This window comes from Amblyomma mixtum, chromosome 1 (assembly GCF_055824585.1).
Source record: "Amblyomma mixtum isolate Tamu chromosome 1, ASM5582458v1, whole genome shotgun sequence".
Taxonomy (NCBI): Eukaryota; Metazoa; Arthropoda; class Arachnida; order Ixodida; family Ixodidae; genus Amblyomma; species Amblyomma mixtum.
The window spans coordinates 233,881,722-233,896,925 of record NC_143012.1 but is presented as its reverse complement, the minus strand read 5'-3'; the positions used below and the strand labels follow the sequence as shown (position 1 = coordinate 233,896,925).

Sequence of the window (15,204 nt, the reverse complement as noted above, 5' to 3'; positions counted from 1 at the left end):
TCCGATTCCCTGAATGTCCGGTTATCGCAATAATGCTGTGTCTGTTGTCGCTTAAACAACGAGCGAAGTATTCATGGACAAAATTGTTCAACTGCGGCGGTTCGAGTACGGACCACGAGGGACAACCATGCAGTGGGGTGTCCGATTAGTCATGTTTTGGTTTTCGCATTCGCTGAAATTGAGAATATTGCCTTCTTTACTGTACAGCCCGCACTGCTCAATGCAATTGAGTGAAATATACGGTGTTTTTCGGCTTCTCTTTCGCGGATGTCTGCGAATACGGCAACAGCTATGACTGGCGCGCGTACCGGGCAGGTGCTTCGGGAAGCAGGCGGTGAATAGGCCTAAAATGAGTCCCATGATGGCTGACACCAGGAAGCCCATCCACCAGGCACCGACCCATGCAGGACTTTTGGAACTCAAGCCGAGGCTGCAGTGAGGGGAGCAGCAGGTTATGGCACATTACTACAGTTTCGCAAGTCCAGGGCTGCTGCTTATATTCGTCCTTTGCTCTACGTACTACACCTGGTTTGTGTGCTAACAAGCATCAGCTTCGGGATGCCAGCTGTGGTGCGGGAGCAACAGCGCATGTGGTCACAGCCAATAAGTAACTTACCTAACTACCGAACGCAGCAAGCGTATCGGTTTTGATGGCCTGTTTTCCCCTTCCCTGGGTCACAGATCAGTAGCAGCGCTGAACACATGCTTAAAAAGTGAATTGGGCCTGCCTCACATTAAACTCTTGCTATCGGTCGCCGCACTGAGTTTTGTAGCTCTAATGGGTGGCATCCGAGGCTTTTTACAGAGATTGCAGAACATGAATTCGTTAGGGTAGCCCCCGCGGTACGGACGCGGCATAACGGCGCTTAATAATGACGTTCACCGAGCTATGAACGTTATCATTTATCTGTTGCACCTCTTTCTTTTCGCATCAAGGAAAGTTTAGACGGAAATCAAATGGAACAAACCTTTTTCTGCCCATCATATGCAGGTGTCCAGTAAATCTCTTAAAGTTTAAAAGAACGAAACAAATGATTATGATTAAGCCCCCAGAAAGACAACTGAATCTGGCTACGCTCATGCAAAAGCTATTTCTTGAAATACCGTGTATAATATGTGCGCTAGCGCCTTGTGATCTCCACCACAAACGAGGAGACCCTGCAGGCTGATTGATGCAGCTGAAGGCTGCTGCAGTGCATGGAGTACAGCGTTGGGATGGCGTGCAGGTCGCGTGAGCAATCAGGAGCACGTACGCAGAGACGTCGGTTGAGATATCAACGTAGTAGGTCAGCGTGTAGCCAGCCACAATGAAGCCCATCGAGGGTCCCATGATGGCCATGCTGTTGAAGATGCCTGCGCAGTAGGGCCAATACACAGGAAACAGGACTCTTAGTAGAATGACATAGCAATTTCTATGACACGCTCGTCGCATTGTAAAGATAACTTCACCAGTCTGGTTGCGCCCTTCGAGCTGAGAGATGTATTGCCCAGTCGTGAAAGTTCCTGACACCGAAGAGACAGTATTGCTTTCATCAGGCTTTTTAGTGCTGCTTACCGGGTCCTCCGATACCATACGACACGGACAATAGTCTCCGAATGTGGCCTTAAATGTGTAGCCAGTACCGACCGGCATTCGGAGACATTCGGAGCGGCCATATACGAGGCGTGTTATATGGAAAGTAATCATTTTTTTCTCACATATGAGGCATGCTATATGGAAAGTAATCATAATTTTTTCCCGTCTCAGTGTTCCTTGTCTTGAGGACTTTTCATTGAGTTTGGAAGGAATTATGCTTCGTCAGACGTGATTTATGCGCCCTGGTTTTGTGTTTTTCACGCATGACAGTTATTTACTGGGCTTTTGTCTTTTCGATAGGAAAAGCACCAGCGGTATATTATACTTTGTTGGGTGCTTGCAGTCTTTTTATGAGCTGTTGTGATATTCGAAGGCCCAGTTCAGTGTATACGATGGAGCGCGTAGAAGGTTACTGTGCTCCAAATTCATTAGGTGTGCTTATGCTGTCCATTAGGCGTTTCACTACCGCCGCTGAACAGCTATTCTTTGGTGGGTGAAGTTCGGCTAATGAATGACCTTCGACTCATTAGATTTTTCTTTGCCTCCGCGATGTCATCGTGATGTAGAATACAACTTCTGTCAGAAATTGTGTCTTTCTAACATGTATTTGAGTTTAAAGTAGCTAAATAAGGCGATAAAGTAAACGGTACTGTGTCTGTTTAAGTCCAAATTAACGCAGCGAAAGAACGTGCAATCCAAGCTGCCCTGAATTACGGTTAAAATTGTTCAGCCGAGGGGCAGATCTATCCGCAGGTGGCCTTACAGAAAGTTGCACTGCAGCTTCTCACCAATGTATAAGCCGGACTTCTTCTTGGGCAGGTTCTCGTCCAGGTAGGCGATGGTGACCGTGTTGATGGGCGTGGCACCGAGCCCGCTGAGCATCTGGCCTGCCATCATGATGAATCGGAAGTTCCTGCAAACAGTGGCGGTCCAAGAAAGAACGGTAAACTGAAGTGGTGGCTTATTTCTCTCTTCCTCAGCATTCAAGTCCAGCTTTCTTGGACGTCACTTTTATTTGTGCAGCAACGGTAAAATATTGTGAGACTATCATCAACAGATTGATGGGAATGGTCTAGCCTTCCAGTACGTAGCAAAAGCTTGGTTTCAAAGTTTGTGCTGTGCTCGCACCGACCAGTTAGGACTGCCATAGAAAACCACTCATGTGAGTCTGAGAAAAAGTAGCAGAAAACAGCCAGTTTTCTGAGGAGAGGTGTGAGGATATATTGATTGCTTTGGTGCAGTTTTACGACATGTGAAAAAATTGCTTTAATAAACAAATTACCATGGAATTAACTTCGGGTGGCCATAAGATACCTTAAGGTTGGAATACGATAGCATGAAATTTTTATATGTTTACCAAGTTTTATTACAAGAGGGCGAAGTTTCAGGTTGGTGGGAGCCGTTGGAGCATAAAAGAACCCACGACACGGACAGGTCTTGCGGTAGATATGTGGACAGTACAAGCGGTACTGCGCACTTCTCTGCCCTAAGTGTTGCAACTTCTGTGTATGTTTGTGTAAATTTGTTTGTTATTATCGGTCCACCGTCACCAAACTGTGCTCAAGTAGGAGGTATCCGCTATGCTGTGGCTGAGCCAACATTGGCATATATATTATTTTCCCCGATTTATGAATTCGATTTTTATCTGGGTTGCGCAACACAGGTGCATTAATTTAACTGGCACCTACCTCAGTGGCAGGCTACTCACCATCCGGTGACCCCGTTGCTACCTGCCTTGGTAGGCAGGTTGCTATGTCGTCATAATGTCAATTGAATTCTCGGCACCAAGCAGGGAATTTCGTGACACCGGTCATCGGCGAGGTTTCAGTGTTAGGAGAGCTCTAATACTGCTGCATGAAAATTCGCTTGTCTAGAATTTTCGTGTATGAAACACAGTGGCGCCACTATATCTCTTAACGCTGCCAATAAGCTACGTTCTTACCTAACGTTTTGCTTTTGAGGGCGACGTCTCGCGTGTTATACCGCACAAATTTAGTTTAGGGAGAAATGAAAAACAAACAAACAAATAACCTGTGTAAAACGGTTGTAATACACGTCGAAGAAGCTTAAGGGGTTGAAATCTTTCCATAGTCCCCCTCGAATGGTAAAAAAATGTCCCAATATCCTTCTACGACGTGCCTCATAGCTCCCCCCCTCCATCTATGGCGCTAGTACGCAGATTTTGCTATCGTATATCACGCCTTAAAGAATACGAGTGTGACCCACGACATGCACACAGGCTTGCCTTTGTACAAGCAGAATTTTATTAGTAAATAAGTTCCGAATGAAGGCTTTTTGGCTATAGTTTGAGCGGAAAAAATCAGGATAACATGCTGAGGCATATACACACGGACAGACACTGCACTGATCCGTTTATTGCTTGAAGGGATTCCGACTTATAAAAACAGCGTTGTAGAAGCGCGGGCAGTCTAAACGGAACAAACTAAACACGAACAATCTAAACACAAATGCACATGTGCCAAAGGCACTACGCCGTATAAAATTCTATATTATGGCAGAGAAAAGCTGGCGTTCCGAACTGTACACGCCAATCAAAGCTTCACTTACGCACTCAGTTTGTTGCCTGTGTAAGACCCCTGGCTCTTTCAGTTGCTCTCGAATTTAGGCTTTGGAACCAAACGACTTTCTTCAGGTGGGTCTAGGCTACGCTTGTCACAATCGACGAAAGGTAGCCCGATGCCAAAGTTCTTGCGAACTGTGGATCAAAATTTGGCTGTTTTGTGAGCACACCATTTCTCGAGCGGAGCGTCTCGGCAGGTATTAACTATGTTTCTTTTAATAACTTTAGAGTTTGCGGAATCCTAAGGAGAGAGTTGCTTTTATAAACTGGCAGCGTACACCCAGCACACAGTGTGCACAACGAAATTTTTAGTTCAGTCTAAAACAGGAAGTTCTTTTTGAATAGGCTCCTCATAAAATGAAGTGTAGTTTCTTTCAGTGCACTTTGAAAGCGTATAAAAGTCTACAATCTCTCCACAGTGTTAAGGCGTCTCAAATTGGCGAAAAAGCTTCAACGTATTGGCGCATTTTTATGACTTCGCCAGGGTTAAAAACAGAGGTCAGAATCTAGTCGGTGCTTGCTGAAAATAAGGGTGGTATGCACATGCCAGATCACACGCTTTTGGTTTGAAAATACGGCTTTCTATTAAAAGCACAAAAATTTAATTTGAGTTGAGATTCATAAAAGGTTAAAAACTCTCAAAAGGGACACCCCCTATATCTCAAAAAGGAAGCGCCCCATTTTATCGGTGCATTCTTAACAAAGCCAAGGACGCATGGTGAGTATGAAATAAAACAAGCAATCAATGTCTACCCAGAACGTGGTTTACTTTCCGGTTGGTTTTTAGAGTTTAGTTTTATGGTGGCCCCTCTTTACACCGAGAAGCGGTGTCAACAGTGTTTGCTCACCTGATGCTTCCGACGTCTGCGCATGAATCGCTGCCGCCCATCTCCGGACACGTGTCGGAACCGGCGCCACCCAGGTGGTACGGCGGGGACAGGAAGTGCACCATGGCCACGACCAGGTTGCCCAGCCCCATGATGGCGGTGCCGGAGCCGACGAAGCGCGGCTTGTGGCGCTGTGTGGACAGGAAGGACACGGGCAGCATGGCAAGGCAGCTGGCCACGTCGTTGCTGCTCAGGATCATGCCGCTCTCGGAACTCTTCATCTGGTAGCGCCGCTCGAGAGACGGAAGCACCACCATCATCACGCCGTTCATGCAGAAGCTCCGGGTGAACGACACGAGGCAGAGCGCGGTCAGGGCGGTTCGGGGCGTGCGGTACTTCTGCAGGAACCGAGGGTACACGCCCAGGAGACCGCACCGCTGGTCGCGCTCGTCGTCGTGTTCGTCCTTCATTGTCCGGATGCTCCGGCGGTCTGGTGGGATCGTCACCTCACCCGGTTTCAGGTCGCTGTGCTGCTTTTCCTTTTTGACAGTGGTCTCATCAGGCGCCTTCGGTGGCGGTGGCGGCTGATCCACGGGCTGTGCGTCCTTCAGAGCCGCGTCGTCTGCCAGAGGCGCGCCTTCTGCCTGCTGCTCAGCACCCGCTGGAACATCAGGGTCTGGCGGGGTAGTCTTCGTTGGCTCCACTGGGGACTGCACAGTCGGCTCCTGATCCGGCGATAGGTTTTCGTCAGGAGGCTCAGCCGCCTTAACCTTGGAGCCCTCCTTGGCTTCTCGATGCTTCTTCTTGCTGTGCTTCTTCTTCGCTGAAGTCCCGGGATCGACGCCAGTGCCGACGCTCTTGGTTTCGATCGCTTGGTTCGCCGCCTCCCGTCCCACGTTGTCCGCAGGCGCGGGCTGCCCGCCGTCGATCACCACCTCGTCGGCCCTGTGGACAGCAGAACGATGAATTGTGTGAAGCGTTGCAAAGAGAAGCCAACCGCCTGCTGTGTTCACTGCCGAGATTCGTTATCTGCGCCATTTGGTGTCTATATGCATTTGGTTCAGCGGCTCTATTGACCCGACTCAGGAGGTTAGTATAGCATTGACGTAGCCAGTCATTAAATGACCCAGTGCGCCCCTCTCGAACAGTGAGAGATGGCTTTCGCGGAAGATTCGAGAGATGAAACAAATTTACTACGCTTTCGCTACGCCGCAGAAGTCGCGAAACTTACTGAGAACAAGTGTAATTGCTGGCTCTTCATATCTGCCCTTTTCATCTCCACACTAATCTTTCCACGGCATGGTCTCTGTGGCTACGCACCGTATGTCTCGCACAGTGTGTCTCCTAATAACCTGTTAAAACTTGGACACATGACCGAGAGGCGCTCAGACGCGCTCTGCCGCGACTAACGACCACTCGTCCCAAGCGATGAGAGAAAAAGTTGCCCCACGCGTAATGGACTGGCTACGTGCACACAATGGCCATCTGATTGTGGAGAAAAGCTACGCGTGATAAGCTGTGGAAGGTGCTCTACACAAAGATCTCGCTGTCATAACACTTGCAAAATATTTGTTTAACGTCCCGAAGCGACATATAAGCTATGAGGAACGGCGTAGATTGGGGAGGTGTTTTTGCATGACCAGTTAGATATGGCGTCCTGTTCTTCTTCCAACTAAACTAGGGCATTGCAATGCTGCTCATCCGTGCCCAGTGAGCGAGGCAAAACAATTCTCCCAAAGGGTTTCTTAGATCTATCTGAGGAACATAAAGACGTTTGCTTAGTGCGTTGTGCGTTGCCGACGGAGTAACATTTCTAGGATGTGAATATCTTTGACAGTCGTCAGTACACCGTTGGTAGTGCTTTTTAAAACAGGGGTCGCATCTCGCATTCCGACCCCTGGAGCTGCCTGGATGGTGGAGCGATTTGGACGAGCCCGTGAAGGTTCTGCTGCTTTCTCCAATGGTGCTCAACACATTTCCCTATAAAGCTAGAGTACCTGGTGTGTGCAAGGCCCTACGTCGGTCTTTGAATTCCGAGCAGATTCTTCGCAGGTGCGCCTTAGGCATTTTTTCGCGCCGCAGTGGTCGCCAATTTTCGCGGACTCCGTTAACTGTCAGATGCACTCTTCTAGTAGCGGTCGAAAGCGGCGAGGCGTTACGCGAAGTGTTTGCATCGCGGCGCGCCAAACCTGTTTGCCAAGACTGTGGTGGTCACCGGCTACGCACAAAGCGAAAAATAACGCCTTGAGCCAGTGTGAAGGCTCCAACTAAAAATGCAAATAAGGCAAAGAGTCGCCGCAGGTAGTCTATGTATAACGCCTATCGTTGTATAAAGGGCGCCAGCAGCAAACGCGAGGGGGGCTGCTGCGGGCGCTGGTAGTATGCAGGTTCGTGCAGAGCCCACCTGTCAAGGTGCTCGGCGGGCTTGACGTCTTGTTCCGCTGGAAGAGGCATAGGTGGCGACGACGGCGACAGCTCGCTAGAGCCCACATTGGCCGCGGCGCTAGTTTGGTTGCGCTCATCGCTCGACAGGGGAGACACGACTATGGCTGGGGACGAGGTTCCGGATTGGCCTCGCCGCGGACTCTGCTGCTGTATAGAAGATGGTGGCGCTTGGTGGGACCCTGTCCGAGATAAGAGAGAATGGCCTGTTTACTGACATTTTAGCTCCCTAGGTCTACATAGTGGTGTTGTCAAGTTGTACGCTTTTGCGTTTTTTCTTTGACCGTAGCTTTCTCTGCAGTGACTGCACCTTTGTAAACAGGTTTCGCTTGATCTCAACGTTTGTATTGTGTTCGGTTTCTACGTCTTACCTTCAATGCTTAGCGCATTGTTGTACTAACTTTCATTATCGTTGCGTAACACCGGTCCTTGCGTGACGCTTTCATTATCATTCGTAACGCCGGTTCCCTGCACTATGCTTGGAGTTATATTGGCTTGCATTATCTGAATGAGAAAAACTAAATCCGCAGATCCCGCACCAAAGACTACGGAGCTGTGCTGTTGTGATATTTAATGCTGCTGCCGTCTAGCGTTTTTCATTTCCACTAAATTCCCATGATTAGAAATAACTTGGATACTTTTGAAGGTACTTTTCAGATCTACTTACAAACTCTTACTGAAGCTCGCCTGTTTGCAGTTTACATGAGAACTGGTTTACTCCGCCCAAGGTCAGATGTCGACATTGCGCCTAGGTGGAGCTTTCGGCACCGCGGCTGCGGCCTGGGGGGACATTGTTGCTGACGACGGTGCTCAATGCCTTTCTTAGTGAACTTATTCTGGTGCTCGAAACTGCTAACGATAAAGGTACACTGAGGACAACGTGATTCAGTTTTTATTGGGATTAGGAATCTATTTTATGGCTCTTTCTTGTGCTCTTATGTTCGTTCTGTAGCTAAAGGTGCACTTATTACTATTAAACGAAATAAAAATTATAACCGAACTGGTTTCAAAACTCTTAAAACCTGAAAGGACACTGGACCCGGACTAATTTTTCTTCCCCCCCCCCGAGGTTTCTCCAGAAGCTGTATAGGCATCCTTTGCAAACGTATGGGGGCGTTTGGGTGGATGCTAATTTGTATTTACTCCCTGTTAGAAAAAATCTGTACATAGAATGTTTTCCTTAATATTGGGCCAACCTAATTAAGGGAATCTCCGATCGCCATTTGGAAGTGAACGGTGGTGTAGAATATCCTCAGAGATCCGCATTCCAAAAACTTGATGTGGTGGACTGCACTATGCGACAACTTCCTGTGGAGTGAATACCTAGCCATACTTAATCTTCAAGTTCTCTAGCTGCAGAAAGATCATTCTTGAGTGAAAACAACCTCTATCACTCTAAAACAGAAATCTATTGACACATGAGAATTTCAATTTGCCCTCAGTGTCCATCAGCCACTTGGCTGAGTAGACGGTCACTGGTTCATATATGACAAGCTAGCATACTTTATTGGCACGTATTGGCTTGTATTTCTTAATGAACAACTCGGCAGTCACTGCGTCATAGAATGCACGCTTCTCACTCCTGTTAAAACCTGAAGCCCACCAGTTAGTGTTGCCATGTTGTTAAGGAAAATTGGCTTCCGAACACTTACTCAAAGCCGATCAGCTGCATCAAGGCAGAGTAAAGAATCGTTTTCAAGTGCATTCAGTTGTGTGACATATCACGAGTGCTGTACCATTATGTTAAGAGTAGATTAGCGTTCAATTTTCAGTTTCCTGGACTGACTAAATTGTAGCGCAAACATGTAGTAGGACCTATTTCACAACAAAAATAAAAGATGGAGTTTTCTGTCACCCGCCGCCACTCACTTCAAAGTGGATGCTCATATATCGTGCATTCATTCATTAAATGAGGTCACGAGTGCACAATACGCAGTGCTGACAGAGCTGAGGCGCGCACACCTTTGTGTCCATGCTTCTTGTGTTTCTTGTGGGACTTTTCCGTCCGCATGCGGTCATCGGCCACCGTCCCCACTGGCTCTTCATCTTGCTTTTGCATGGCTTCCCCACCGTGCTTGTCGAACTCTGTGCCGTGGTGCGACAAGCAAAGAAAGCATTTCCATCCAGCGTCGTTCTTTCGCTGAGAACTTACTGTTGGAAGTAGCGTCTGTATAGTCAAGTGACGGCCGCATTCCCAGGTTGAAGCGCCTTCCATGAAAGCCTAGCTTTCAAATTTAAAAAACAGGGGAAAGTCGGCTCTCGCGACTGCCGGCGGTGGGTTTTACTGGCTTGGGCAGAGCCCTGGCAGAGAATTCGGACTGACTGTTGTGGCCTCGGAGAGGGAAAGAGGGCAGTAGACAGGTGCCTTGGACAGGTTTGCCACAACTCAGTGGGCAAAGGTATCGTACAGACAACGGCTAAGAGCCTGAGTTGTAGCTCTAGTGCTAACACAGTAATAACTGCTCAACATTGTTCAAGGCGCCAGCAAAAGCTACCTGTCAGGTTCATTCATTAGTAAAGCTACGTGTGGCTCGGGACCTTGTTCATAATGAGCGAGTACACGGTCCGTTCTTGAACGTGATGGGGATGTAGAAGCGCAAAAGGCACAAGGACCACAGTAGAGAGGTGGACGAGATATCGGTTGTCTTGTCAATTCCCTGATGTAGCCTTGTGCCTTTGCGCCTCTACATCCTCATCATTACCTATCAACAAAACAAGCCCAATTTGCTACTGCTCTTGAGCGTGAGAACTGTCCTTCGAACGCGAGACGCTGATATTGGGACCTTGTTGCAATGGACTTCAAAATAAATTGCGCTAACGTGGACCGTGTATTTAGTGCGTTCACTTAAGCTGGCTGCACTGCGAGCGTTAGACGTTATCGGCACAGCACTGCACTTCAAAAGAAAAAAAAATTGGCAGTGGCTTAACTCGGCTACGCCTGTATATACGTAGCGAGATCTACAGTCCCCCCCCCCTGGTTACGCATTTTGTATCACCTCCGCTTTTGTACACACATCCGCGCATGCGCACTTTATTTACACGACCCCACACACGGCCGCGGCGGCGGCCGAGCCCTAACGACAAGTGCCCCGCACCTGCTGCCCTTCTCTGGTTGCCGCGCATGCGCATTCACGCGTAGTAGGACCGGCACGGCAACTCGCGCGGCGGCGGCGGCGGCGGCGTACTCTGACGTCATGCGCCTTGAACCTGCTGCTCCTCTCGAGTATCGCGCATGCGCACTATCGGCCTCCCAGGCTCAGCTGGGTAGCGTTGTGTAGCTCTCGCTGCAAAAGCAGCGGCTGGAGAAAAACTGGTAAAACGTAGGCAAGCTTTTAAGCCGTACGATGCAGCCAATGCTTCCCATCACCGTCGCGCTGCTGATAAAACACTGTCAAGGCCGCCTACAGCTCTGAGGGGTGCCTCAAACGTTTTGTACGTCGCAGCTTTTCCCTGAGGTCTACCGTCAGTCGCGTCTCTGAGGGTTCCAACACATGTATGGAGGTGACAGGGCAGCCGTGCCAGGTCGTGGTGCATTCTTACCTTGCGGGTCGCTGGTGAAATAGGGAGAGACCAAAAACGCGTCCGGCACCGGGTAAAGCTCGGCTTCTTCTTCGCACGAGCGGTGCGAACGTGCCACGTGCTGGCGACAGCCCAACCGTGGCAGCAACGCTGCTTTGCGAATAAGGGACTTAAGAAGTATTCGATGATGATGATGATGATGTCCTCAGGCTGAATGGCACATACCCACGACGGGGGATTGGCCAGGGTGCATAGCGGATACAAACGCACTCATGTGCAGGGAATGGAGTATATTTAAATTTAAAATTTTGGGACGCAGAGCTAGAATTTGTACAAAACAAAAAATACGGAGAAAGGGTTGGTTGGTTGGTTTATGGGGTTTAACGTCCCAAAGCGAAATACGGAGAAAGAAAAGTTGTGAATTCACATTCTAGCAGAGGAATCTACCAGATGAAATTATATAATCGTGAATAGAATCGAACACTGGTTTCAGGGCATATCCCTTGGCGCTTGCCCCGAAGGATAAGAGAATCGGAATAGATAGAGGAAGCCTAAGCCGAGCGAGGGGGATCTCCAAGTAAATTCTACGGAGAGCAGCGAGCCGCCGGCAGGAGAGGAAAAAATGTTCTACACACTCAATTTCGCCACAAGGCTCACAAAGGTTGGATATGGAAAGCCGCGATCGGCATAAATAAAGATTTAGCCGCGGTATCCTGCGGCGCAAAAGGGTCATGAACACCTCATATTGCCTCGAACTGCACATCCGCACACTCCAAGGAAATGCCAGGTGTTGAAAATCCGCTGCAGCGAGGAGAGGCTCATGGCTCAAGGTGTGGAAACGCTGGAATTGCTGAAAGCGTGCTAGAGTCAAGTAAGAAGTATCTATTTTATTGTTGTTGTCGTCTGCCTCATGAAATGTCAAATGCCCACCAGAGGGATTGGCCATAACCAGGCGGTGACTGCCTGTGTTGCAAATTGGAAGCGGCAAACATGGGATTATCCAAAAATTTTGGGCGACTCATTTACCTTGACAGAGATGGCTGAGGGTGGAAAGGGTGTCTAACAAGTTTAAATTTATGCGAGGGAGTGAGTAAAAAAAGGAAAAAAAAAACATGTAGGTATAGTGAAACGGAAATACCCAAATAAAGGGTAAGACGGGCATTACGAAAGCTTATCATGGTAGGCGTTCTGTTCTTAGAAGAAAATTTTCCATGGCAGAGCAAATATGTCACAGCATAGAAGCGCCAAAGGATAGAACAACCGCAGAAGACAGGCGCGAACTGAGTTTCTGTAATGGACCTTCCAACAGTCGCATATTTATCCATGAGTAACGACGACAAAACAGAATCAAGTTGTCTACTGTTTACGGCTGAGCACAATACGGATTCTAGTTTGATGGTTTCACGTTCCTACGTCTTGTGTTTAGTTGTCAGTGCTGTAGATATAAAAGCTGTTTAGAAAAACGAGATTAATGCAGCCTAAGCGTGTACTGCTTGCCTTCCTCCTCGAGCAGTCCTGATAATAACATGAGGGTCATGCCGAATGTAATGGCTCCGAATTAATTTCGGGAAACTACAACAGGTGCGGAGAACTGAACAAAGCAACAAAATAAAGAAATATCCAAGCTACATTCAGTCGTTTTTCCGAACAGTGACCGTCCTTCGTCATGAAACTTTGCCAATGATGATCAAGAGCCTGTACGGCACGCTCGAAAAAGTTTGAATTAACAGAGGCAAGCCACTTTCTTACAGCTGCGACGACAGCATCACAGACTGGCAAAGTTTGCAACCTTAGTACATCTTAATGATGATGTTTAATCTTATGGTGCAAGGACAGCTTTCGCCATGAGTGATACGACACAAGGTGTTTCATTCTACTGAAGGTGGGGTGAAATGCTCATTTCTCAACCATTTCACTCCAGATAAACCGAGCACCAGGCCAGGGGAAATCTTGTGCCTATTGTATCCCCAGTACGCACCCGGCGACAGTAGCGATCGAATCCGCGCCACTCGTGTTCGAGGCGGGTGCTCAAACCACTAGGCATGTGGTCCATCTTTCATAGCCACAAATTGTCGGATGTCTGAAGGTTATAAGCCTCGACTCCATGGTGATAAGGGAGTAATTACTCCCCCCGAACCAGGATGAATTTTTCTTTAACTACGAAGTTTCTGAGAAAGCTGTATAGCTTTCCTTTGTAGCCGTATGGCTGCGCTTGGGTGGTTGCCTTTGAGTAATTACTCCATTTATTACAAATTTACTCCACCTTGGGGGATTCCCCTAAACATTTGACCGACTCCATGGTGAATGTGGAAAGCCAATAAAGACATATTATAAATTATGCTTATGGTCGGAGTATGGGGCCTGGCGTGAAAAGTGCAATCATATGTCTCCCCAGACTCTTGAAGTTAGGGCAGTGAGCTTTTCGATAACCCAGGCTTGCGAACATCTTTTCCAATGCATTACGGCTGAAACTTAGGTGCTTGAACATAATTCTTTGATCGTTGTCCACTAATCAGCAGGAATGAGTTTATCGAGCTCTTTACATTGAGAGAAGTGGAACTTGAGCAGGGACGCCTGGAGCGTGGCTTGTCGTGTACACCTTTCTTTCAGGTTCTGAGGTGCCCTAAGAACCGGCTCTCTGTTCTCAAGTTCGCTCTACCGTCCTCGTAGACGTTCACCGATGGTAGATAGAAGTTAATTGGTGCTAGTTTTTAAACAGCAATTACACACACCTACTTATTGGGCAGCTCTGTGTCCAACCCCGCTTTGATAGAGAGTTTATCTGCTGCTGTCTGCACAGCACAAATAAAATAACAGCACTTTAGCAGGAAGGTACAGTATTTACAACACCGCATCCAGCATCCGGCTTAGCCTTAACATGTGAATACGAGAAAATAGGAGGCATTCTTTTCCGAATCACCGTCATATTTTGGCTGTGTGCCCGTTTCATTGTCAATGCCTCATGGTTGTCCCGAATAATAATTTTTGCCAGGTCAATAAACAAATACAGTCGAAAAAGTGGGTGATAAAATAAGTAATCTCGCACTTATTATTAGTATTTTGTTCTGTGATAACGAGGAGTTACAGGCAACTAAAAACAAAGTTTTGCTGCAATGACTCATGTTATACCACCCTTTCGGCTCTAAACTCTCCGTCATTCAAAACGTACAGTCATGGATAAAAGTTTGCGGGAGGCGGATTTGCGAAAAACGAATTATTTCTGCGTTGCCTCACGAGACAGGCAGATTGTATTCTCGCAACAGATGGAGCACGTTTGGTTCCTTATGTTCCTATGCATTTCAGTGATGTACTCTGTCTGACCCCGCATCAATCATTTTTTTTTGCCGCGAATTTGCATCCCACAAACTTTTGTCCATGACTGTACTTTACCCAAGAAAAACACAAACGGCACAAAGAACAGGCCGCGAGAACAATATGTTGGCCGCAGTTGGACGAGCTGGTGGAAGAACTGAAAGAATATTTGTTTCGTGCCAGTCCAGCAAAAATCGCTTGGCTGGGTTCCAGCTCTACAACAATAACCTCACGTGTTTCTAGAGAAATCTTCGGGTAAGATCATGGGCAACGATCTAGTACCTTTTGGTCAAAATCCATGTGAACATCAGCTCTCAATAACGCCATTTCCTACCTGAACTTCTAGGTCAGAAACGCTACACTGAAAAAATAGCTTCTGACTACCAGCCACAATTGTTGTCTACCGTAGTGCGGAATTTTGTAAAACAAAGTGAAATACGTCACCGTTTTTCCTCTTTGTACCGCTTGCAAGGTAATGGTATTCCACAGTGCTTTACCAAAGTTTATCTTACGTCCAGCTAGCCCTGTGTGAGCGACACGATGTTCAGACCATCATCGTAGATGGTGTCGGCGCATATTTTCGAACACCTAATGCGACAACAGGTGTCACACCAGTCGTGCTGCTTCATCCTGAACAACCTAAAACAAGTTCAAGATATTTCGTATACTAGATTAGTGCCTTTCAGGAAACAGCAACAACAATGAACGTTTTGCGACACAAGCCAGAGCAGAAGCGGCTCCTTCAAAGTTCCGGGATAAGCGATGTTGAGAAAAACACCATGGCTTCGCTATGGGCAATTACAGTGAGTCAGACATTCGTCCGTACAAAACAATATTTCTTCAGTTTCCGGAGGTGTAAAGAATTGTCTAGAGGGGCCATGTTCTTTCCGGCTGGATGGCGGGTGAGTGCGGCAGTCATTTTAATTCTACGCCAAGAGTCCTTAAAC

General features: G+C 47.7%; 1 protein-coding gene across 1 annotated transcript in view; it reads right to left on the bottom strand.

The window, feature by feature from the left end:
• LOC149371145 (solute carrier organic anion transporter family member 4A1-like) overlaps nt 1-12,482 on the bottom strand; it is a 28,278-nt gene extending 15,796 nt beyond the window's left edge. Inside the window, exons 1-7 of the mRNA XM_089579494.1 lie at nt 12,443-12,482; nt 9,389-9,511; nt 7,389-7,608; nt 5,006-5,929; nt 2,365-2,489; nt 1,254-1,353; nt 309-430 (exon numbers count right to left, since the gene is read on the bottom strand). Of these exons, the coding sequence (XP_089435620.1) occupies nt 309-430; nt 1,254-1,353; nt 2,365-2,489; nt 5,006-5,929; nt 7,389-7,608; nt 9,389-9,511; nt 12,443-12,482 (1,654 nt within the window). The remainder of the gene's footprint in view (nt 1-308; nt 431-1,253; nt 1,354-2,364; nt 2,490-5,005; nt 5,930-7,388; nt 7,609-9,388; nt 9,512-12,442) is intronic.
• Nucleotides 12,483-15,204: the final 2,722 nt, after the last annotated feature.